The sequence below is a fragment of the Limanda limanda genome, chromosome 16 (genome assembly GCF_963576545.1).
Source record: "Limanda limanda chromosome 16, fLimLim1.1, whole genome shotgun sequence".
Taxonomy (NCBI): Eukaryota; Metazoa; Chordata; class Actinopteri; order Pleuronectiformes; family Pleuronectidae; genus Limanda; species Limanda limanda.
In genome coordinates, this window is record NC_083651.1 from 15,326,038 (window position 1) to 15,350,859 (window position 24,822).

The window sequence follows — 24,822 nt, forward strand, 5'->3', positions numbered from 1 at the left end:
ACAATGAAATGTGACTAGTCTCGTTCTACATAAGCTGCTGTGTGAGTGCACAGCTATGACTCAAGCTGCTCCTCTCAGGACTGATCTATAGACATCCCACTCAGGTGGGAGCAAAGTTGAGAGAGTTTACATGTTACTTATAAACAGATCCTCACACTAAAAGCGCTATTGAACAGTTATTACAGACAAAGGGTTATCCCTCTCCAGCAAACATCACTCTGACCTATGCTAGACAACAAGTGGTAGACTTTCCCTATTCAGAATATGTACAGTGTTCAGTCTTGAATGCTTTCTGACTGTAAAGCATCTTTGTTAGGAAAAGTGCTTTAGAAGAAAATGACCTCAGTTGCAAGTAAGCACCTTGCTCTCCACAACCTGAAGCCCAAGGGCAGAAAACGTGGGGTCCTTTAAATCACACCATAAACTAGGCTTGAGTTAGGTCCCACCTGTCCTGGCCTGGCCACAACGCCAACTCTGGAAAAACCAATCCCGAAAGGAGGAATGTCTAACAGGTTGACTACCTGTGGTAAAAATACAGTTACTAACCCACATCACATCACCCTCTCATGTGGGACCTAAGGGCAAAGGCTATAGGAGTGTATACGAGAATTGCATTTGGAGCCAGAGTCTGCACAGAGCGAGATCCAACCGATACATCCACTTGACCAATCACACGTCAGTCCCTGCTGTCACTCATGATATTTCACCCCTGTTCATAAAGAGTGAAAGAACTAACAAACCTATCGGAAAAATGTGCACTTGGACATTTATCTGTCTAAAATGATAGAAACAATCTTTGAGGGGTTTCATTTTTATTTTTTTATGATTAAAGATGTGATCACCATTTACTTCAATTGTATTGGATTTAGCTGCATAGCTGTTTACCCCTGAAACTCCCAAAATGTTTTGTGGACTCATACACTTCACCCAACCATCCATCGGCATAGTGGTGAGTAGATAACGAGTGAATCTTCATTTTTGGGTGAACTATCCCTTTTAGTGATTTCTGATCTCATCTTCACAGGAAAAGGACTGAGCACGGACTGTGCGCAGGATAAATGATGTGAACCCAGAGCCTTTGCATAGATATAGTCTATTCACCTCAATGCCGCTGTATTTTTCCGATTGGCAGTGAATGCGAACAGGGTCACTCTCAGCCATAAAAAAGAACGAACCTTTTAAACAGTTGTCAGTGTGGATGAGTCTCACTTTCATTGGTGATCTTTATTCAAAGATGAAAATATGCTACCTTTTCCTATTATTTCTGACAAACAATGAACATAAAAAACACAAAGTTCATGTGTAGCATGATGACTGTTGATCTTGAGTCTGGAGATAAATATTAATCCTTTAGCGAGATATCTCTCTCCAAACAACAGAAGGTCAGCTGAGATGTTGTGGACAGTCGAGTGGCTTTATGTGATTATGTGAAGCATATGACTGTAGAGTGAGGGACACAGTGAATGCGTCTTGTACTGTAGGTGGTAGGTGCAGTTTTCCTTGTGAGAGGGTGTCAGGGGAACTGTCAGGATGCACAAAGCCTTTCACCCCCATGGCATCCGGCAGAGATCCCTCCCAGGGGCTGTCAGAGCCAGGGGCTCTACACTTATCAACCCATCCATTGTGAAATCAGCCGCCCTGGCCAACCATAGCCATGCAAAATACACCCCCAGCATTAAACACAATTTCAATCATCCTCAACCATCTCCCTCTGCCTTCCACTCTCTCTTTCCTCGCCCCTCTACCTTGGCCTCTTCTCCCTCAGGAGTGAATAAACTGTTGTCACCATCAGGTAGCTCAAAATGCAAATTGGGAACAAATGGATCCACTTGAACAGTCTTAATTACATGATATGTATTCCATGAATCACAAATGGTATAGTCCTCAAGATTCAGCAGCACAATATCCTGTCCCTTTAATAATTGATTTGAAAAATAATGCCACATAAAAAAAAAAAAGAATCGCACCACACCTTCTACACTGGCTGCATATCAACCCGGGTCATGGGCTGTGCACACCAGTGAGCATGCACAGGTGGGAATAAAGACAAGAACCTTTTCTCTGGATGTGAAGACAACAGTCAGGTTCTTCAGGACCAAAGGCTCAGTGGCACTGTAAGAGAAGGCGACTCTGTCGAAGGTGATGGAGCCTCTCCTCGGCCAGTCATGTGGAAGCTGTTTGTCCGTCTCCCATGGTGCTTCACTCTCCAGCTCTGCATACTCAACCACTCTCTCCACCGACGTCATCTACAGAAAATACAACGATTTACTGGAAAACTAGAATAACAAATACTGCATCCCCAGGGGGATCGGAATAGAAATATGTAGATACCATAACAATAAATAGAAATACACAATATAGGTAAGAGTATAAAATTAAGAGATTGTGAAAACATATGTGCATTAAATTACAACAGATAAACAGAAGACAAAACAAGAAAATATGCACTATATACAATAAGACAGTCTATACATAACAGCAGATAACATATTATAACTCAGAGTGTCTAACATTCCCAGAGAGGAATTGATGACGACAGGAGGGAATGACTTCCTGTGGTGCATCTTGGTGAGACTGAAATATATTTAACATTTGTTGAAACATTTCAGAGAGGAAATCGTGAAATGATTTTCACAAATTATAGGTTTGGTCAATATGAGGTAAGTGTTCGAAGGTGGATATTCCCACCATGTTCTCGATCTCTGCGCTCTGTCTGACCCCCCACTGAAACATGCCGGTGAGCGTAACAGCATAAGACAGAGTCAGGCCCACTGCACCTGGCTCCAACCCTGCAATATCAGAAACACATGTCAATAAAGTGTCATATGTTTTCCCCCAAATAACAACAAAAACCATACAGTACCATCCCTGAGGTAAATGCAGCCAAAAGCTGTGATGGTGACAAAAATGGAGCAGATTCCATCGAGGCGCACAGCTAACCAACGAGAAGTAGTCAGGAACAAGAACCAGGCCTCTGTAAACAAACAGAGTTTTAAATAACACACATAATATTAATTACATAAAATTAAAAAGTGTATCATGTGTATGTTAATTTTTTTTATTTATTGTCACCTGAGTGAAGATCTTGATATTCATCAAACAATTGCTGAAACCTCTGCTGAACCTTGAAGGCTCGGATGGTGCTCAGGCCCTGGAGAGAGGAGGAGAGGTGGGAGAAGACGGGACTCCGAGCTGAAAGACACGGATACAGACCAGCGTCAACCATCTGATCACATACAACTGTAAAGTCAGCTGTCTATTTAAGTGAGCAAGAAATCATAATAAACTATTCAAGACTAATGTTTTGAGTTTTTCTGCCTGAAATGGCTTATTTGGTAATCAACAGTGCATGCACTTTAGCTTTAAGGTTCTTTTTAACTGGTCTTAAATTTCTATTTGTTCATTTTAATAAAAACAAATACAAACCTAAGTGTTTCCTCTGAGCTTTTTGGCAGACCAGTTCCATCGTGATAAAGTACAACACTTCTATCAAAGTGCATCTGAGCGCTCGGCCCAGAATTAAAAAGATAAACTAAAGCCTGCACTGGCCTAGTCATACACACTTGGCATTTTTCCCTCCATTGTATGTGATGTCATGAACTCCCGTCTCTAGAGGAAACTGCGTGTGGCCGAGCCATAGGCCGCCGCCACCTTTGGCCTCTATGCTAATGACCACGACTTTCTTCAATGGTCTATTAGCATTCCTGTGGTCCCTTTTTGTCTTTTGGCTCAAATGGACATGTCCACGCCCCCCCCCAACCCACACGGAAAAGAAACATTTACTGGTAGACTCGAGGCGCTTGATGTCCCTGGAGGTTCGCAGGAAGTAGCATCTCAGAAACAGGAAAACGGTGAGAAGAGGGACGATAGGAATGAGGATCCAGGGGATGACGACTGCGGCTACCACGATCACTCCGATGACTTGGAGAAAAACCTGGGACGGAGGGAGAGGATGTGAGCACAATATTAATTAAAAAGCAGAATCGAAAGCTCCGCTGCTGCTGTGTGGGAACAAGAGAAACTCTTTCAGCTCTGTTTGTGCGAGACCCAAATGGACAGAGAGAAAGGTAACAGCAGGTTGTGGGACTGAGCTTATGTGACTCACAGTGTGAAAGGAAAACGATCACGGCCCTAATTCTCACTTAGTAACAGGTGAGAATTTACCACTTGGCCATTGCAGCTCATAGCCCCGGCTCCCCTGGGCTTTCCCTTCAACACTTCTGGCCCGGTAAGCCTCCCTGGCAGAGCAGCCAGCCAACGGGCATGGCCACAGTGACTGGCAGAGAGCGCTGGGAACCACACTGTGGGTGTCTGATACATCACACTGAAACCGCACAGCCCTCAACAACACGGTGACTCATCACCTGTCTTAGTGGCTCTGTGACACACACACACACACACACAGACCAGGATACCAGAGCTGCCTAAACAGGATTGGAGGCAGCGAGTGTGACGACAGCCAAGCACCCACACATGCACCGAGTTTAGAACAATAAGCATCCGATAAAGGATCGTCATGGCCATTAATATTAAAGATTGAATGATTTTACACAAAGCCTATTGATAGTAAAGAATGTAATGACAGATAAGTTTGAGGTACACAATGTTGTACTTCTTCTTCATTACATTTAAGAAGGAAACACACTTTTTATTCCAGCACAGTTATCTGACTGGTGACTTTGCGGATTAAGATTTCTATTTTCAAAATATACGATAAAAGTTATGATGACTCCTTATAGACTAAACTGCAACATTAAAGATTAATGTAATGATGATTTAATAATCACAATATTAAAACCAATTTCTGCACAATTTCTACATTTTTCTAACATTATTTCATTTGGTTGTTTGATTCAAGGAACATTGTGAACGCAGGACTTTTACATGTAGAAGAGTACATTTAAACTTGATATCCATATCTGGTAATTAAATACAATAACAAGAAAGGGGACATCTCTGCCAAGGTTGATAGGCCACTTCATCACATATTCATATCGCATACATGTATTGAGATCAGATATATACCATATTGTACAAAGGTTTTTCTGCAAACATAAACGCAGGCAAATATATCCATTCTCTGATACAGTCAAAATGAATATTTGTTTCTGTACGCCAACTGAGTAATGATCATTCCCCTAAAAATACTCATTTTGATTCACAAAATCTAGAACATGATCCAGATCTGCACCAAATTTCACCTATTTACAGATTTTTCTCATAAAGAAATCTGCATTATTACTTGAGAAATTCACAAAAATGACCAAAAACATTCACTCACAATATTAAAGAAAGTGGAGGAAAGATATCCTGGATCTGCCCCCTGATCCAGATCAAAATATATCAGCTTCTTCCCTGACCCATAATGCATCCTTCCACCAATCTGTGGTAATCTGTCCAGTTATGTTTTGGTAATGCTGCTAAGTGCTAACTAAGAGACAAACAAACACAGATACAAAATGACAAGTTGTGTCTGCAGCCATGCCTAAATATACAAACTACCTTGCTCTGACCAATAGCTGAAATTAAAGTAACCAAATAAATTCATTAAGTACTACGCTTGAGGGCAATCGTTCGAAACTGAAAGCTTAACTGTGTTACACATTTCATGTTCGATTGGCACATGATAAAATTGAAGCCTCGCACCCTGAAATTAGACACATCCTAAGAGACGAATCGCATAAGACGTGGAGATTAGGATCGTGAGGTTACCTTCAGTGGTCTCACACTAGCCCAGAGAGATGAAAATTTAATTTGGCACCTTAATTACAGATGCTATCTGCCACTTAAGCACACATTTAAGCTTGATCACTTTCAGTCGTAGTTTTACGATGAAAAGCCACTCAATCCCATTTGCCGTTCAGATAAGAGGGTATTACGAGTCTAACCATTGCCATAGAGGAGCCACCACAATCAAACAGTAAGTGGGAGCTGCTGAGCACAACTGATCCCGAGAATTTCACAGTACATAAGTTTCAATCTTAGTCTTGATGGAAGGCTACCAGACTGCAAAGTGAGATGGTGGCACATGGTCCATTACAGCGTGTTATCCAGCCTTCCCTTGAGGGGAGCAAATATTAACTGAACAAATGTCTTATCGTGCTGTTCTTCTTTCACTCTGCCGCTGCTGGTTGGTGACACAGTGACACTGCCCATTCATGTTTGCTGGTTGGTTAATTTGAATTGTAATTGGGCCCATTTCAGTGGGGGCCGAGCAGGTCCGGGGCCGAGGCCGGCTTATCTGACGGCGGGGTCGTCTGAGGGGACGGAGGAGGAGCAGGAACCATTAGATAGGAGTCTTGCCTCCTCCTGCTCCCAAGGGCCTCTGTCGCCATGGCCCCCGTTTGATGTGATCCATTTGGCGCTTATCATGTCAGCATCGGGAACACCGTGGCCCCCCACCCACACTACACACAAGATGACTCCGATAAACCCGTCCTACAAGCTTACTCTTCGCCCTGCCCCGGACCACATCCATATCTCCTCTGAAACCACACAGGAACCGAAAACTCCCACAGCCACATCCCACTGCACATAAAAGTGGAGAAAAGGATGAAAGGTTCTGTATACAAACAGTTTAAATAAAGAATTACCGCTAATTGCTCTTTAGCTAGAAAAGAAAGCTACCGCACGCATGTGATTCAATCGCTCAAGCAAACTGGGCGCGCTGCTGTGTCCAAAGACCATTCAGATCTCTGCTGACCCTAATTGTTTTATTTTCTCAATGATCCTATCCTCTCTTTGATGTCCAAATAAACGTAGAAAATTGAAGTTAATTGCCATATTTGTGTTCGGCGATGATAGCGACTGTTGTTCCGCAGCAGAACATAAACACTTCCCTTTAATTAAACATCCCTCTGGACATGAGGAAGCAGTACGCTTTTGTGTTGTTTTTAACAAGCCTCTTTTTCATCCTCCCTTTATTTACTGTCACTGTGCAGTATTTTGCCACGGGGAAAGACGTGCAAACATAACAGGAAATGAGGAAAAAATGTATGGTAAAGGAAATTCCTCAAAAGAAGTCCTCTGTCACTGCTGGAATTTTCTTTTTTTTTCCTCTTATTCCACACTTTCCGTGACAGAGCCACACAATAAGTTGCAAGGGTCAGTGGTATTGAAACAAAAACAGGGCCGTTCCACTCGGGCCCTGGAACAATGGGAGTGACCCAAACCATTCTCCGCTTTATTTTAGCATTAAATGCCAAGATGCTGTGGCTTTTCTTTGTGAGAAATGACTGTGGACACCTCCTTCACATTTTCCCCTTTCTTGGCCATTTTCACTTCATAAAGCTGCAGTCAATGTGTTTTGTGTGCGGTGAGGAGGGTCTGACACATACTGCGGTGGTCTCAGTCGCTGTCTACATTGGTGGCTCAAGTAGTCCTAGGATTAGGCCTTTGTGTGGAGTGAAAAGGTAAAAGAAGTCACTTATTTGGGCTCAGTCAAGCTGCTGATTTCCAACCCCATTTTGGAAATAAGAGAAAGGCTTTGAAATGCAGTCTCGCTCTCACAAACACTCTCCCTCCCTCACTATAAATCACTAGTGTCCGGCAAATTCATTCATTCAATCATTGCTCCTTTCTCTTCCTTGTGATAACAACAAAAACTTTTCAAATACACAAAAAACAGCCATTCAACACAAACAAAAGTAACTTTCAGAAAGCACAGAACTCATTATCCTCATCATAGTGACATGAGGAGAGATTGGAGATGAGATTGCGACTTTGTTACGTAAGTTCCCTAAAAACGACCCCAGACCCGGCCTGTAGTCTGAGTCAGGGCGGCAGCTGAGGTGCTGGACCGCATCAGCATCAAGGAAGACCACACACACAAACCCACACAGAGGAAGCTTTTGCTGGCCAGTGCTCGCCATCAAATGACCATGACTGGTATTGCTGAGTGGCCAGTTAAGACAACCACACACAGACATACACAAACACGTGTCTCCATAACTTCTGAGGACATTACATTTTCTTACATCAATTTCCTGGAGACCAACTCTAACTTAAAGGTTCAGTGTGTAGAATTTAGCGACATCTAGGTGTATTTTCGCATTGCAGCTGAATACCCCTCACTTCACCCTCCCTTTCCAAAAATGAAGGAGAACTTGTGGTAGCCTCCAGTTGTCATAAAAACTCAAAAGGTGTTTAGTTTGTCCAGTCTGGGCTACTGTAAAAAACATGGCGGCCTCCGTAGAGAGGACCTGCTCCTGATGTAAATATAAAGTGTGTAAATATAAAAGGGCCCATTCTAGAGTGAAGAAACCAACAATTTGTACAATTTAGATGATTATACACTGGTGAAAACATCACTAGGATTATTATATTTTCAATTTCTGCGAAAAGATCCCCTTTTACCTAAATCTTACATGTTGAATCTTTAAACCAGGGTTACTATTCGCCAAACCTTAGAATTTGACGATTTACATTATAGGGGACAATTTTTTTGTCCCCCGGATTTAGGTCCCTGCAACATGAGATATACCTGGACGGACGGACGGACCATCATTTTTGTGTTCTGGTTTAAATTTGCACTGATTCGCTGAACAAGTGTCGATAAGTATTCGTATAAATCCGTCTTTTGGCTTCTCACCTTTGAGTGTCACTTGTGTTTTTCCACCTTGTTGGAGGAAACAATGGCACTGTCATGAAACAATGGTCAGAGGGGAATTCATGGCACAGCCCATATATTTCCACAGAGGACCATCCCCTGTGTTTCTCAGGTGAACCTGTGTAACGCCTGGAGCCAGTGCATTCTTCACCTCCTCTGTCACCAGCGCGGTAAAGGAGCAGAGAAAGCCGGTGAAATCCCATCCCACAGCGCTCACAGTTACGTCAGCACTTCTCATATCCCACAAAGCCACTGAAGAGGCCGGACACACAATGTGCTACAATATACAGACTCACACAATCCACCCGCCACTGTTCTTAGATAATAGCCATCATTGCTAAGTGTGTGTGTGTGTGCGCTCCTGTGCTGGGTGGGTGTCTGCATAGACCTGCACACCCACACACGGAAATATGTATCCCCTCCAGATGTTTTTATGGGTTTAACTGCAGTAATGATTGACGAGCAAATGTTTATGTGTGTTTAAATGACATTAACACGGGTGAGAGCAGGTGGAGTCTAAGCATAAACATCCTGACAATCTGAATTTGTATGGGTGGTTAAGAAGACCTGCGAATGTGGCCAGGGACCCCACAGTTAGTGGTGTGACTTGGTCAAGAGCCTTCACACAAAATCCTCCGCTGACAGACCCCCGTGCTCACCCCTCATTGTCTTGCCCTCCTCCTCGACGCCCTCTGTGAAAATAGAGGCAACCCGGGATTTAAAGGTCAAGTCCGCACAAAAGCCGACGGTCCCGAAAGCCTGAGGTGTTTTTAATTGACATTTCTGTCTTTGTCCCCCATCCATAAAGAGCAGAGAGAAAGAGCCCCTTTTTCCCAATATACTAAATTACTACTAAATGAGACCTGTGGAAGAAATCAGGCTCTGGGGTTTAACCAGGTTCACCCAGCTTGAGGGAATCCCCTTGTTAGGCGGGTATGGGGGCAGTGCTGAGAGGCTGTGAAGTGCTTACTCCACCATAAAGGAGGAAGCTCCGGTGCAAATCCCCGCACAGAAGCAGCCTCTCCCCATAGGGAGAGATAAACCAGTTAGGGGCAATTGTTTATGAAGTTTCACTTTATTCCCCCACTGACAACCATTTAAACAATGACTATAGGAAAATGTCCCTCCGCGAGTGAGCAACAATAGTCGGGATCAGTGGCTTTTCTGCCTTTATGATACTTGGATAGAATAAAAAGGGGGAAAATCTTCCTTCCTGAAAGCATTAAAAGGCTGCCCTGTGAAAGACACCTGCAAACAAGAGCAAGAAAAGAGCGCAAACAAAAGTGTTTTGTCCAAAAAGATGCCACCTTTGTCCACCATCACAATCACCTCCCACTCTCTAGTGCAGCGAAACACCCAGAAACAACATCCACAGGAAACATTTAGTCTTATTTTAACACTGACTGCTTAATATATGGACTTTATCATTACCTTTGTAATCAGTAAATAAAAGACCCAGTATGTATTAATGTCGAATTGTACGTCATGTATGAAGTACAGTATGTGCAACACAAGTCTGTTTTCAGTCATGACCTATTCTACTTTCACTGTGTTTTGTTGGACCTTATGGGCCGTCTACAAAGTTATTATTTTACTCCAGCCATTATTCACCTTATTATCAAAATGAGGGGAACTATAGCAGACAAAAAGCTTTTGTTCGAATGATCTTTTGTGCTTTCAGCATTTAAGATGGCTTTTGTCTAGCGTGAGATGGGTATCTGCCACAAACATCACTCAGGCATTGTGAGGGGGGGATTCTTTTTCAGCGCGCCTTTGTTCTATTCTTTGGCCCGAACCAAGGAGCCACGCCTGCTCCTCTACCTCGAATTGTGCAGCGAACATTCCCTTCTTTGTGGCGCTATAGGTGCATGAGCTGGCTCATCTCCGCAGGCTTTCGTGGGAGATGGCTGTCACAGTGGCAGGGTGGCATTCGGTAACCTAACCTGGTTACGCACCAGGGTGGCCCTTGGCTACCGGGCCTGTAAGACCGTAGAACCTTAGAGGTGAATTGCGCTGGGAGTAGGCAAGTCCCACTCTGGATGTGATCCACCTGACCCGTCCCCTTCCCCCTCCACCACCACCACCACGCACTGAGCTCCACTGCTGTACGCCTGCTGATCACACTTTTTCTCTTTGACACTCAACACATCATCCTTGTCACCCCCCCGCCCGCTGCTCCTCCTCCCCACTGTTTTCCTCCACATCTGACCCATCATCCCGTGGCCTTCATTTTCTCTATGGCTCCTTTTCTCTTCCCAATCACTTGCTCCGTAGTCTCCCTACGTGTTCTCAGAAGATGCCGTTTCTGTTGTGTCACATTGAGGGAGCCACGCCCTCAGCCTATGTGCACACTTTTATTAAATCTGTGCAGGCGCTGGGCCGCGCTGCCGGGTAATCCTACAGTAATTGTTTCCAGATTAGGGGGCCCAGACCACAAAGCAGGTTTAGCCAGGCATGAAATGGCCTCCCCATGCCGCAGCGCCAGCGACCAAACCTGCCGAGGTGAGACTCACCTGGATAAAGTCCACAAACGTCCACGGGAGCAGAGAGTCCAGGTAACCGATGTCCTTTGAAAACCTGTTGAGGATTCTTCCTGGGAAACAACACAGGCACAAATGAGCAGATCAGATGAGATCAGAGTGGATCTGTGCAGGATAGAGGGAAATATTACACAGCAGATTTTCTATTGGATACCAAGTGTTCTATCAGAATTGATGCAGGAAAATCTGCTGAAAAAGGTGAAGTATAATTGTTCAGTGTGAGAGAACACATGAGGTATTTATTATATGATATAAATCTAAATCAAATAAAGAAGCTTTATATTCTTTAGCTGCTCCACACCCTATAAAAACAATTTTATCTGCTTTAATTTACAATTGAGCAAGTGTTACCGGAGTTCCTTTCGACTTATTAGAACAGTGCTTATACACAGAGAGTGATAACAGATGAAAAACACAGGCCAATCTAGATTAAACAATGAATCATTATTTATCTAGCGTTTCATAGAGACTGCCCTGCTCGGCTGAATACGTAAGGGAACCTTTTGTGCCGGAACAAAAGGGCAACAGAAGCCGCGTACGTGCCTTTATTTTCCGACCGCCAGTGTCAGTGACGTTAATTGAGTTGCCTCCAATCTGCTCAGGTGTTCATTATTTTGGGTGGTGGCTCGGCAGGTGCTGTGGCGGCCCTCTATTGTCACTCCTTCAGTAACTTTGCCCCACCCCCCCTCTATTTTGGATCCCACAGCACATAAGATTACATCCTGGCTGGGTTCACACACTATTAACTGCAGGGTCAGTGATAGCCAATCCACTTACAAGACAACGAGCAAGGGAGAGGGAAGTAAGAAAGGATTTTTCTATCTCGGTCCGTGGAGGAAGCCTCCAGACTCTCGGAGTCACACAAGCACCAGAGCCGTGGCAGCAGTGATACAGCTTCAGTTAAAAGACAAGAAGCTGCTTGTGTTAGGTGTTTATTCTGTGACAACTTCCTACAAAATGGCGTCACGTTCCATAATTTACTAAATAAACCAATTGTTTCTCACAGCGCCATTTCGCCAAGCAGACAATAATATCTGTCGGAGGATAGTGTAAATAAAGCAGCATATTTAGGGTACAGCCTCGATTAAGTGAAACCAAACGAGCATGTCAACGAGTTTATCCAGGCTCACAGAAAAGGCCGTGAAACAGGGCGGGATGGCGGAGAGGCACGTTGGCACAACGTGACGGTATTGCACACTCGAGGCGTTGTGCAGCCATAGCATCACTGACCTAAAAGTTGCCTCCCAGCCTCCTGCTCGGTCCTACGGAGGTGGGCCCTCTAATCACCTCTCTCCACGGCCGTAAGCAGCTTACAGCTTTATCCAAAATGTTGCACCCGCCTAAAAACATGCATGCAGACGAGGCCGGGCTCCCCATAACATCCATTGCATAAACCCAGCCAGAGCATTATTCCCCACAACAACCTAGCAATGCTCCAAATCAGCGCTGATTCAAAGTCAAGTGGCATAAGCATGTTGTACACTCGGAGGCAGACTAATCTTATTCACAGTGTGAGTGCCCCTTTAGCATACAGACATCCTGAGGGGAAGGTTCAAGCAAGGGGGCAGAGCTGCTGCTGTACGAGAGAAGAATATCTCTTCTTTAGTCTGGGGAATAGGAGGAGTGCTTGTCAAACTGTGTTTGTGCAAGATCCAATAATATTTGTATGTAATTTCACTGTCTAAGCCATAGATGACCCAAATCCATGCATATTTGGCAAACAATGCCAATGAGAAAAGGCTAGGTTTCTGCGGGTTACATCATACCATGGTTGGAGGGTGTTGGAGCAGAGCACATCACTCAGCTATCAGCTGTTTGACAAGCGGCTCAGTTAACAGAGAGTATCAGAGGGGATGAAGTAAAGGCCTTTCTCCATCCTGCACAGACTATAGAGGGGATACATTACACTGATGCAGTTACACAAAGACATTCACTGCATGGCAATGCCTATGAGGTAAGATCGGTGTGGGACAATGGCTTCAATCACTATGGGTGGTTGTCAACAATATCACCTATTATGCAGAGAGGGGTATAGACGTTTCAGGATATCAGCAGCATTAGTATCAAACAATTTCTCATGGTTTAAGACTCCAGGGGTGATTTGCACCACTTTTTCCAGATTGGAAAAATATCAAGCCCTCCCAACTAAGGTGGCCCCTTCAGGTGGAGATATTAGTTGAGCAGGACCCCCAATCACACCTAAAGAAGTGGAACAGTGGGGTCCGGCTTGAGCGGGGCGTGTGGCAAATCGCTGTTCCCTGTAAACATCAAGATAAGGGGACAACTCAGAGCCGCTCCATGTGTGGGCCCCGGTGCAGTTGGAGGGGCCTTTCAGTGAAGCGAGCACGATAATGAAGGAAGACAGGGGAGGGGGCTGCCAAGGCTGGAGGTGGCACAGCTCACCTGCACTTCCATGAAGGGCCCGCAGCAGCCCGGGGCAGCCTCCCACCGCCGGCACCTTGCTGCCAATACTAATACATTCTAAATCCATTCTCTCCGCTCCCACCGCCAGGCTCCTGCAATCTCCTCTCCTTCCCTTTCATGCAATTAAATAGTGGAAGTGCCGAGCGAGGGGGAGCCCTATCAGCCACACTGCACACACACACACGGCTCCATCTCCACATTCAATTTACACACTTCGATATCATCATCCTCTCTGCACTACTCCCTCCACTTTGCTCTCGACAACCAGCCGGAGCTGAAATACAGACATTAAAAACACTGCCTCTGTAAACACAATTAGAATCTCACATCAGCGGCGACAGAAAATCTAAAGTTCCCTGAGTCGACGGCAGCTGAGTGACACCGGGCGCTGAGACGGCCCCACTATGCCGACGTGAACAGAGGGGATGGTAGAGGCGTGTGTGTGTGTGTGTGTGTGTTGTCTGAAACTCCACTCCTTCACTGTGCTGATGAGCTGAAGCCCTGGCCTGCAGTCTCTGAGGGGATTAGCCCACTCAATGACACTAAATTACAGGGATCAACATCAGCTCAACACATCCGCCGCTGTCTGTGCTGCTCTAACTGGATCAAATTTGGATGAACAGCTGTAATAAGACTGCACTTATTAGCAAAATTGAGCAACGCGAATATATTAAGTTGGGCAAATCCACATAATGGAGGCAATTTCAGTCTCGCATTGGGATCGACAGGCTTCCCGCTATCATACAACTTATCGAATAGTATTGTTGCAACATATAAAGGTTTTAATCACCAAAAAGCCCCAACTTGGAAATCAACTATCTCCACACAGCACAAAAGATAACACAGAAACACGATTCAAACGGCACAGAGGCTTTCAGCGGCTGATACAGAGGAGCTACAGTGGCTCTCCGTCAATCATAATTCACCACTGCTGTACTCTATTGTTACAAACCACATTCACAGAATAACAAATAAGACCTTTGTGCAGCGAGGCCTGAAATGGTAACCTTTAACTCTGAGGACAGCTATCACACACACACACACGCACACACACACACTGGGGCCCCATTCAGCGGCAGCACACACATCACTGACACATGTAAACATTTGTCAAATCCTTAACAACACATCGGCACACAGTAGGAATTACTCGCACTCACGGCAACACAAGAGTGGACGTGGAAGCAGCAGTGACAAGGTGGTGACAGTTATTTAAAAAAAAAGGGAGAATAAAAGTACTTTAGACAGAAGGGAGAAAAAAATACGATGAGGAAAGAAGAGAAAACGGCAGAGTTGACAACAGCTGTCTCTGTCTGGAGGTTTGATAATGTGAATGAATCAGCCAAAAATACAGATCGAGAGAATAAAGGGACACAATTCAGTGAAAGTCCTTAAAAGGAAGAGGTCAGGTTCATTCTTAATCTACAGTTGACAGGATAAAAGAAACGGTGTGTGGGGCACTTGTCTATAAATCCAGTCAGACACACCGTGCTGTTTGCCAGCCTAGAGGCCGAGCTGTAATGACTGGACTGGTCATACAATAGTTACTGATAGCGGCACAACAGCAATCAGATAGCAGTGTCTGTTAAGCCTCTCCTTTGCTGCACTATTAAACAGATTATTACATTATTTAAAGTGTTTGTTCTCCTCCTGTGTGTAGATCACCGGGCAGGGGCACACCCAGATAAGCTGCCAGGTAGTCAAATAGGCAACACAACGGCGGCAGTAAAAACAAAAGCCCAAAGATTAAGACCTGTGGTGTTTGCACCAAACACTGCTTCGCAAAGGAAAGCTTTGTTGCTACACCCACTGCTAATGCCAGTGGAAACCGCAAGCTCCTCAACACCCACAAATCATATTTAGACTTGTGTTACCAGCTTATTATGAGTCATTATACAGACTCAGGTTCCCTACCTGCTGAGAATTCCCACCCGAGCTGATTGTGTCGTACATGCACCTCCACTATGAAAAGATTAGGCTGAGTAATTATCTGTTGACAGGTGAACAATGCTGCAGAAAAATTTTAGTTATCAAAGTGGGCCACTCGACAGTTGACTGTGGATACGAACGACAGACAGCGTTGACATGATTTCACCTGATTAAAAGAGCGTTTTTTAATTAATACCAAGAAAATCGTGTTAAATCAAGAGGAGCAGAAGGCTTCACAAAGGATTCAAACATAACTTGAATTATTCTCGCAGTTATAATCGCTTGTTATTGAAGGTGACGTGAAAACACACCTGCAGAAAAAAAAAGAAAAAAGAAACAGCAGTCCTCCCTGAGTAAAGACAGAAATATTTGAAGTGTTTGCTCACTTTTAATATCGTGTCCATCTGTCCACTCCATTGAGCGGGCGGCTACGGCCTGAAAAGCTAATGAAATAATCAAAGATTTCTGATACAGTGCACAAGACAAATAGGTTTGTATTTGCACGGCTCTCTTATCCAAACACAACATTGTCCAAGATCTACTGCAAACAGAAAATTATTCTGCATGACTGTTTGCTTTATTTGTATGGGCTCTTAATAAGGACGATAACACTCCCTCTGCTCATTTTAGAACACATTATGGATAATATAAAGTCACGCTACAAGTGTTTTTGTTTTTGACAAACAATGCTTTACTTCCCAAATGCAACTTATATGATGCTAGTTCCTTAACAATTAGATCTAAAACCAGAGATAAGCATTAAGCCAAATAAAAATATTAAATATCATTATATATTAGATAATTCAATTAAAATCAACAACATTTTATTATATTTATACAATTTTTAAATGTGCATAATATAAAAAAATATCTATCATTTTATGTGAATTTTACATTTTAATGGGTCATTTCTTGTTGTTAGATACACAACTTGATAGAAATGACAAACACTAGAGTTTAAGGGCAGGCACACGGATGTTTGTTAAGTGGATCACGACGCCACAAAATCAAGGAACAGTCTGCTCTCTAGTGGTGAGACGTCAAAACAATAACTTCCACAACAAGTGCAAACTAGACGTCACAATCTTCTCATCGCTCATACAACCCTGACAAATGCTGGAAAACGGTTATCAGTTATTCAGATGAATAGCTGATGAGGTGGAGAGCGGCTTACCGATTGGATTGATGTCGAAGAAGTGCACCGGGGTCCGCAAGATGGCGGTGAACATGCTGTTGTGCAGGGTTTGGGACGAGCTCACCAGGACATTAAAGAAAAGCAAGCTGCGGAGGAAGCCGAAAACAACCGAAGAGGCTGTTAAACCTGAGGAAAGCAGAGGGAGAGAATGCATCAGCACACCACAATGCCACACATGCGCCTGTTCATATAATATTAGCTTTTAAGATGACATTATTAAGCAAAAACATATGAATTCCACTTCGGGGGTCTCTCAATCATGATTTTTGACTTGAATGCTGATCCATCACCGTGGATACAAAGGCTGAACGAGGGAAAAGGGTGGGAGTCACACAGGAAGATAAACGGAGCAATCCAACAGCAGCAAACAAGAAAGGCGCCGCTATCTCCCTGTACAGCTGAGGCCCATGTACACATACACTGGGCCTTGAAGGCCTTGGGCCACAGCCAAAGAACTGTGGGTCTGTTCATTGAATGGCGGCGAATTGAGAGCCTCACAGTACATAAAAAGGTATGTGCGCTTCGTGGGCTTCACCTGCGTAAACACCTAGGTACAGGTCAAGGTCCAGCTGCCGAGGGAAGCTGCCATTGATGTGCTCCGTCACATTGATGTGCTTCTGTTCAGAGGCCCTGCGAGTCGGCCACACAAAAGAAACAACAACAAAAAATCCACAAGGACAAGTAAACACAAGGAACAAAATAAAGCTGCAACTTGAAGGCAAAAGAGACAAAACACATTTCTCCCATCCTAAAGTACAAGGTCAGTTTCAACAAGTGACAAGATAATGCCAAGAAAAACAGTTTTTGTTCAGTTGTCTTCAATCAAAATATCAACCACTTCCAGTCTGTGGAAATATGTCAGTTCAGCTCACAGGACCTGTTATCCATCTTTTTTTTTTCTTCACGATTTCTTTTATTTATTTTGGCACAGGGTGTACAAGAAACAAAATCTCACCAGCAAGCAAGCCACCAGTCCTGCAGCACGAATGTGATCTACACAAAAATGACAAAAAAAATTCACAGCAGAGAAAAACAAAAATAAAATCACATTAAACTTCTTATCTTGGCAATTATTTTCGTTATACATCAAATACAGACCGAAATCAAATAAAGAAAAACTCACATGTGCTAAGGCATTGAGTAAAACCAGCACCAAGAGGACCAGGATGTTAGCACCTGCTATGAAATACTGCACATACAGACGCAGGCCGACGTTTCCCTCTGAGCGCGCCTCCTCCTCTGTCGGTCGCACGACCTGCAGAGAGACGCTCGTGTCAACCATCACTCAGCACCGCACAACATCACGATACAACCGACAGGGAAATGTGTGTATATTCTGCTCTCTAGTGGTCGAACGGATGCACAACTGGCCTTTTTCCCTCCACCACGAGATGCTTAAAAATATAGATGACATGTGATTTGAGCTGCTCAAACTCAAAACTACGCAATTAAATGAATTACTCACAGGTTTTAAATTGACCTACCGCTGAAGGTGGCTCTCCTCCTTCGATCAGGGAGTGACGAGAGGAGGAGAGGGATGACATGGAGGTCATGGAGTTAGACAGTGTATGGGAGAAGCGGGAGACAGTCCCCGGGATGGGAGTTGTTCCTTGTCTCTCCTCCTCCTGGTTCTCCTCCTCCTCCTTAAGCAGGGAGGTGAAGTCCAGTCCAGAGCTCTGCAGCTCTCTGTAGGTCCCTTGTGAAACCATCTGGCCCTGACACCGACAGAGAAGAGAACCTGACGTGATATTCAATCTGAAGAACATGTATCGCTGCCAGGATTGATGCTATCGATTTACACTCATCTCATAATCTGATGTCCTAATAGAGGCTCTTCTATTAGTAATTAAAATTACAAATTGATGTAATCTTTATAGATAATTTATATATATTAATTAAGTACGAGGGTATAATCCATCACAGAATTTTAGCGTCCCTGTAAAATAGTGGAGTTTTTCCTTTTATTATTTACTGATAATCGGGTGATGTGGACGTGGATTGACCAGATCTGTAAAATCTGCTATAGTTATTATTTTCTATTCTGACTGCAGCTGCAGAACTCAGGTAACTACCGACCTTTTAAAAAAACTTTGAGTCTTCGAGAGAGAATGTGTGATTCTCACGAGGCAGACTTTGGGTGTCGAATTACTAAAAATTATGCTTTGAGGCAGAGACTGTAAAGTGGAATCAAACAATACTAACGTGTGCTGTGCTTTGAGTATTTAAAGCGTACAGTTATCAGTATTTATATGGTATTTTTAAACTGTAATAAATGCTCAAAACACAAGCTGAAGAATTCATTTGAAATAACAAAAAATAACATGTGTGAAGTACTATATAAATTGTGCAAAATTGAAGGAGGAAAAGTGGTAATTTTAGAAAATCGTGATAATGCTTAAGACAGAAAATGATTGAACACTTCAGAAGTTGTCTGCTTATACAACTAAAATAAATCTGTAGCTCTGACACTGCGTTTTTTGCTACAACTGCACATTGCTTATTGCACCTGTGTCTTAGTAACCGTTTTATCCCTAATGTCATTGTGAACAATTCTCTTGGACATGAAAACTTTACTTGATACAAACACAATTAAGAACATACCTCCTTTAAGACCACTATGTGATCTGCAGCCTTCAGATACTGCAGTTGGTGCGTCACCAAGATGCGAGGCTTCTGCCTCAAAAGTCCACAGATGCACCTGAGTAAAGCAAGTCATTTTGAGAAGATATGACAAACGGTGGATGAAAAACAATGGGGGAAACTCGATGAACCAGACTTACTCTTCAAAGAGGTGCCGGCCCACCTCAGCATCCACAGCACTGAGTGGGTCGTCCAGCAGGTAGATATCTGCATCCTGATACACTGCTCTGGAACACAAACAAACACACACACACACACCCACATATATATATATATATGAAGGTTAGCTTTGTTAGTCACACCACAGATCAAAAATTACTGTAAAGTTATTCAACACACCTGGCTAAACTAATCCTTGCTTTCTGTCCTCCGCTGAGGTTGCCACCTCTGTCCCCGACCATCGCCAGGTCACCACCTGGCAACAGGTCTATGTCCTGAGCAGGGTCCAAGTGCAACTTTACCAGTTAGTCACATTCACACGAGGTCACTGCAGGTTACACGTGCTAAAACTGTGCAGATAACTGGCCGGCACAGCGTGAAAGTACAACGGGAAATGGGATTATTTGGGAACATGACTCAAAGTGATTCTCACTCTCTTGAGGGCGCAGGCTCTCAGAACTCGATCATACTTCTTGGGGTTGAACTCTTTTCCAAAAAGGATGTTGCTTCGAATCGTTCCGGGTAAAATCCAGGGCTGCTGAGAAGTGTAGCTGAGCTCTCCTTTGACTTTGACCACACCGCTCTCCTGACTCAGTTCTCCCAGGATGGCACTGAGAAGTGAGGACTGACATGTACCAACACACAAACGCACATCATTAGTGTCTTTGACGTTATTGAAGCAATGTTTCAGGACAGGTCGACGCCGATATCACTTTCTAAAAACTGCCCTTCAGTCAGAAACAATTTTATATCTACCAATGTATTGGATTTAAGTTCTGGGATCCCCCTGCTCTTCCATGAAAATCCCAAGTTAGGGCGAGCACACTTCCACGAAGAGAAGGAAGCTAAAGCAGCTTAAATACAGGGCGCAATGTGAGCTTTACCAACGTAATGAAATAGGAGGGGATCAGCTGAGCCGTCAGCTGATGTGAGCAGGCACAAGGATCTGCTGCCGTCAGCTGATGTGCTGGATCGGGGCTGAGCTTGAAGTCGTGACCGGCCTGGACTAAAGCTATGCTCACCTTCAGCTGTCCAATATCTGCTGGCAGTTGCCATAACAACCACAGTTACAATAGAGTGTCCAGTGGAGGAGGTAAACAGCCATAACAAATGGTCCCAGGGTCAATAGGTGACACAGTGCTGCTCCAAACAGGATCTGGTTCACACAACTCTGGTGAAGCGGACATCACCCGGTAATTCTCTTTTTATTCAGGAATACACAGATGTTTTAAATTTGGTTTCTGTGGCGATATGTCTGCGTCGATGCACTGGTAGTAGAGAAGTGGGGAGTAACCATAGCGACGGAGGTGGAGTAAGCGACAGCAAATGGCAGCATGGTGGTGGCGATGATGGAATAAAAGCTAGGAAAAGGTCCAAGAAGGGTTTCTGATGCTAAAAGATCAAATAAACTCAACAAGTAAAGATTATAGACTATAATAGAAGTATGAGGTAGGGTCATGATGAAATGATGTTATTACTCTCACGGACAGAAGGGGGAGACTAAAGCACTGCAGATTTTAGACAACTGGGTTTTCCTGAAACTTCTCCCATCAAACACACACATAACAGAAAATTAATGACTGCTCACCAAGCATCGTCTCCCAGTATAATTAGTATAAGTACTAGTATAATTTCTTGCTCAGTTAATAAACTTTTCAATGCACTTTTTGTAAGTCCCTTTGAATAAAAGCGTCAGGTAAACAATGTGTTATGTAATTTGAATTCACAAAAAATATTGGATGTCTCTTTGTATCAGTCAACTTTGCCTCATTTGCATTTGATAAGGCATCTAAGCCGAGAACGCTTATGTCATTCATGGTAATTGAAGTTGCTTTTACAATATGAACTGTTCAGACAATCCTTCTCAGGTTTAAATCACGTATGTGCATGAGAATAAACCTGTGACTAGGGAACAGACCTGACCTTTCCAGCACCGACAGGTCCAATTACTGCCAAGAGTTGCTCGGGCCTCACAGTGAAAGACACATTCTGTAAAGTTGGATTCTCTATCATCTGTAAAAAGAAAAACAAATGAACTTAAACACGGCCATGTCCTGACTTTACAATACGGTAAAGTCTGGTTTTCCCATGGATTTAACAATCTGTGTAGCATGTGACACCCTCTAAGCTTAGACAATTGAGGCATCTAAGGATTACTTCATGTGATACATATTTAAGATAAAAGAGTGAGACCCATTTTCCACATTGTGACTTACTTTATCCCAGTAGCATATTAAATCCTGAATCTTCACCACACAGTCCTTCTTCTCTACCCCAGGAAGTCCAAGGTGTTGAGGAGCTACTTCATCCAGAAGCAGAAAAGTCTTTGAGGAAGAGTCACATTCTGAGCTTCAGTTTTCACAGATGATAATTAACACATGTAAATATGTATTCTGACGTGGTGCATTTACCTGAATCCTTCGGATGCTGATGAGAGACTCCGAGACCTTCTCTATGGCGAAGGGGAAGAAGAGTGTGATGGTGAGTCTGACGGCCCCGTAGAGCGAGACAGCCATGAACACTCTGCTCGAGGACAACGTGTTCCCTGTGAGCACGTACACGCACACGGTGTTGAAGATGATGATCTTGCTGGCGACGAAGAAAGACGCCATGTTCAGGCCACGCAGGTAGGAGCTTTTCATGATCTTGGAGATTTCCATTCTGTACAATGACAAGACACGTCCATCAGAGAGTGCTCTTTTATGTATATTGGTATTGTTTATTTTTCGACAACATATATTTATAATGTTAAAAATTAAAGGAAGGGTGGGGGTAAAGACAATATGGTCATAACAGTGTAAACACATGGTGATATACATGAAAGCAAAAGGTATCAGTGACATCAAATTAAAATGTAGTGTAAGTTATGTTGTTAATAAGAGAGATTAACTACTCCCTGAATAAACGACAGAAAATATCATTGATTACCTTCTGATCTCATCCACCAATGCAACGAAAGGCTTCTCCCACCCGTACATCTTTATCACACGGATCCCAGTGACGACCTCATTCATCGTGCGTATTCTCTCGTCTGTTAACACTGCTGTTTCAGCCCTGCAACGGCAACAGAGGACAATAGCAGTGATGGCGCCGGTGCAACAGCAACTTACGATAGCAGGAACAATTGAAAAAAGTGAATTAATTCAATTTAATTGGGTTTTTATTTTAATTAAATATTTTTCTTTAAATAAAACAATAAAATTAGATTGTCAATTAAATGTGGTTCATTTATTTGAATTTACCCAATTAAATGAATACAACTTTAGAAAGCAGGAAGATCTTTGATTAATCGGGGGCATGACTACAGACCTTAGTCGAGAGAACAGACGTCCGAACATGGTTTGTACCGGCATCAGGAAGATGAAGACGGCCATTCCCGCAAGGCATGATGGGCCGATCGTATACATCAACAGCCATACCACAGTAGCTGCTTGTAGGGGGGCAACCCACAAAAAATGCAAGTACAAGGTTACCTGTAAAATAAAAAAAAATAAAAATCATGTGTAAATGTGAAAGTAAGATCGGGAATACTGAACTATTAGGTCAAATGTAAAATTTCAGATAATCACCTCATCAAATTTGTTGACGTCATTGGAAACAAGGTTGACAATTTGTCCGGTGGTAGTTTTGGCAAATGCCTTGTTGTTAAGATGCAGAGCCTGTACAGAACAAAAGAGTTATATCAAGTTGTAAAAACAACGGGAATTATTTATACACAGTGACGGACCTTCCGATAGATCATGTGACACATGGCCACACGGATCTTCATGCCTGCTCGCTGGACATGGTAGAAATAGAGATGATGAAGCACAGCCAGGACCATGGCTGTCAGTGAGATGCCTGCAGCACACATGTAGGCCTCATGGACTGCAGCTGTGTCGATTGGCTCATTCCTCTCAAAGTATTCGATCAGCTTCCCGAGGAGCATCGGCTGAATCACTTTGATCACTTCCTGATAGAGAGTGGGAGGCAAGCCAGACATTATTGTGCTGCATTAAAACACATCTCAATGTTTGGTTTCACTTTGTGACAACACTGTACCTCTATGAAGATGAATATTCCGATTAGCGAATATGATTTCCAGTAGCACCGAACAAGAACTTTGGAAAGTTTCGGCGGCCGCATTTCTTTCGCCGCCTGTTGAACTTCGTGATTCCAGTACCTTTGAAAAGAAGTGACAGGAAAAGCCACAGTTACATTTAGTCACTATTCTTTAACGAAGCAAACTTAGACAAATTAACACAATGCAGGTTATTCCCAAGAAAACAATGCTACTGAAAGCTTCTCGTAAGGAATCGCTTGTACGTATTTTAAGTAGCATAATCGTCAATATACAGCTTGTGAGGATGTTACCTGCATAGGTGCAATTCTTGTACAACTTCAAAATTGAATATGTGGTTGTTCACATACAGGCTGCTACGTAATTAAGTATTTACTCATGTAGTTAAATTTTTCTGTGACCAACAGAATAAGAGAATATTATCAAAACTCTATTTAGAATCTTAAAGTAATTAATTTGTTTAAATGTCCTTTGTTGAGGGTTTAGAACAGAGGGAGTCGCACTTTGTTAAGCCCTATGAGACACTGTAATTTTTGAATATGAGCTATACAAATAAAGTTTGATTGATCGATGAAGTTGATCAGATTAATTGGTTATTTTAAATAATGTCATTTAATAAAAAAAAGTTAATTCCATTCACTTGGTTAATTCATTAATGAGTTATTTTTTTTAATTTAATCTAATTAATACAAGATGTATATTAGTGTAGCCAACATATTTATTTTTGGCAAATGCAATCATCCATCATAAGGTCTGTGTTCCTACATTTTAGTGAAGACACACCAAGTTGTAAATTGCTGCAGTGTTCAATAATGGTTACATTTCAGTAAGAAAACTGTATCTGCTACGAGCCAAGATGCAATTTGCACTCGAAAGGCTCCTGCTGGACTCACGTTGTGTTCACACACAGATTTAAAGTGGCATATGGCTTCTCCTGAGTCAAGGTCAGTGTGGGGGAAGAGTCCCCTCTCATGTGACAGGTCGGAAAGTACTATTTATATATACAGTAAGTAGGTTCCTCTCCACACAGAACAGCAATTCCGATGTCAAAGGTCGTGGTCACTCTGCTATTTAGGGAGGGTCTAGGCTGAGGAGAGTCAGGAAGTGGTGGAGTCACTAGAGTCTCTGGTTGGCTACAATTCTGGCTATAGTGTCCTTAAGGAGAAGTGGTCATTTTAATATTCATAAATTATTTGAGTGGTTTACATATGGGTGAGAGTGCCAGAGCTTTCCTCTTTCTATTATCTTTCAGAGGCACTTTACGTTA

The 24,822-nt window shown here is 43.2% G+C and overlaps 1 protein-coding gene across 1 annotated transcript in view; it reads right to left on the bottom strand.

Moving 5' to 3' along the window:
* LOC133021734 (ATP-binding cassette sub-family C member 4-like) overlaps positions 1 to 24,822 on the bottom strand; it is a 37,788-nt gene that overhangs the window by 10,861 nt on the left and 2,105 nt on the right. Inside the window, exons 3-25 of the mRNA XM_061088698.1 lie at positions 23,537 to 23,657; positions 23,223 to 23,447; positions 23,065 to 23,154; positions 22,805 to 22,968; positions 22,424 to 22,549; positions 21,907 to 22,156; positions 21,712 to 21,819; positions 21,419 to 21,508; positions 19,929 to 20,120; positions 19,676 to 19,770; positions 19,477 to 19,563; positions 19,298 to 19,394; positions 18,181 to 18,411; positions 17,820 to 17,951; positions 17,652 to 17,689; positions 17,232 to 17,326; positions 16,676 to 16,822; positions 11,122 to 11,201; positions 3,784 to 3,934; positions 3,073 to 3,192; positions 2,864 to 2,974; positions 2,689 to 2,789; positions 2,055 to 2,246 (exon numbers count right to left, since the gene is read on the bottom strand). Coding sequence (XP_060944681.1) covers positions 2,055 to 2,246; positions 2,689 to 2,789; positions 2,864 to 2,974; positions 3,073 to 3,192; positions 3,784 to 3,934; positions 11,122 to 11,201; positions 16,676 to 16,822; positions 17,232 to 17,326; positions 17,652 to 17,689; positions 17,820 to 17,951; positions 18,181 to 18,411; positions 19,298 to 19,394; positions 19,477 to 19,563; positions 19,676 to 19,770; positions 19,929 to 20,120; positions 21,419 to 21,508; positions 21,712 to 21,819; positions 21,907 to 22,156; positions 22,424 to 22,549; positions 22,805 to 22,968; positions 23,065 to 23,154; positions 23,223 to 23,447; positions 23,537 to 23,657 — 3,043 coding nt within the window. The remainder of the gene's footprint in view (positions 1 to 2,054; positions 2,247 to 2,688; positions 2,790 to 2,863; positions 2,975 to 3,072; positions 3,193 to 3,783; positions 3,935 to 11,121; positions 11,202 to 16,675; positions 16,823 to 17,231; positions 17,327 to 17,651; positions 17,690 to 17,819; positions 17,952 to 18,180; positions 18,412 to 19,297; positions 19,395 to 19,476; positions 19,564 to 19,675; positions 19,771 to 19,928; positions 20,121 to 21,418; positions 21,509 to 21,711; positions 21,820 to 21,906; positions 22,157 to 22,423; positions 22,550 to 22,804; positions 22,969 to 23,064; positions 23,155 to 23,222; positions 23,448 to 23,536; positions 23,658 to 24,822) is intronic.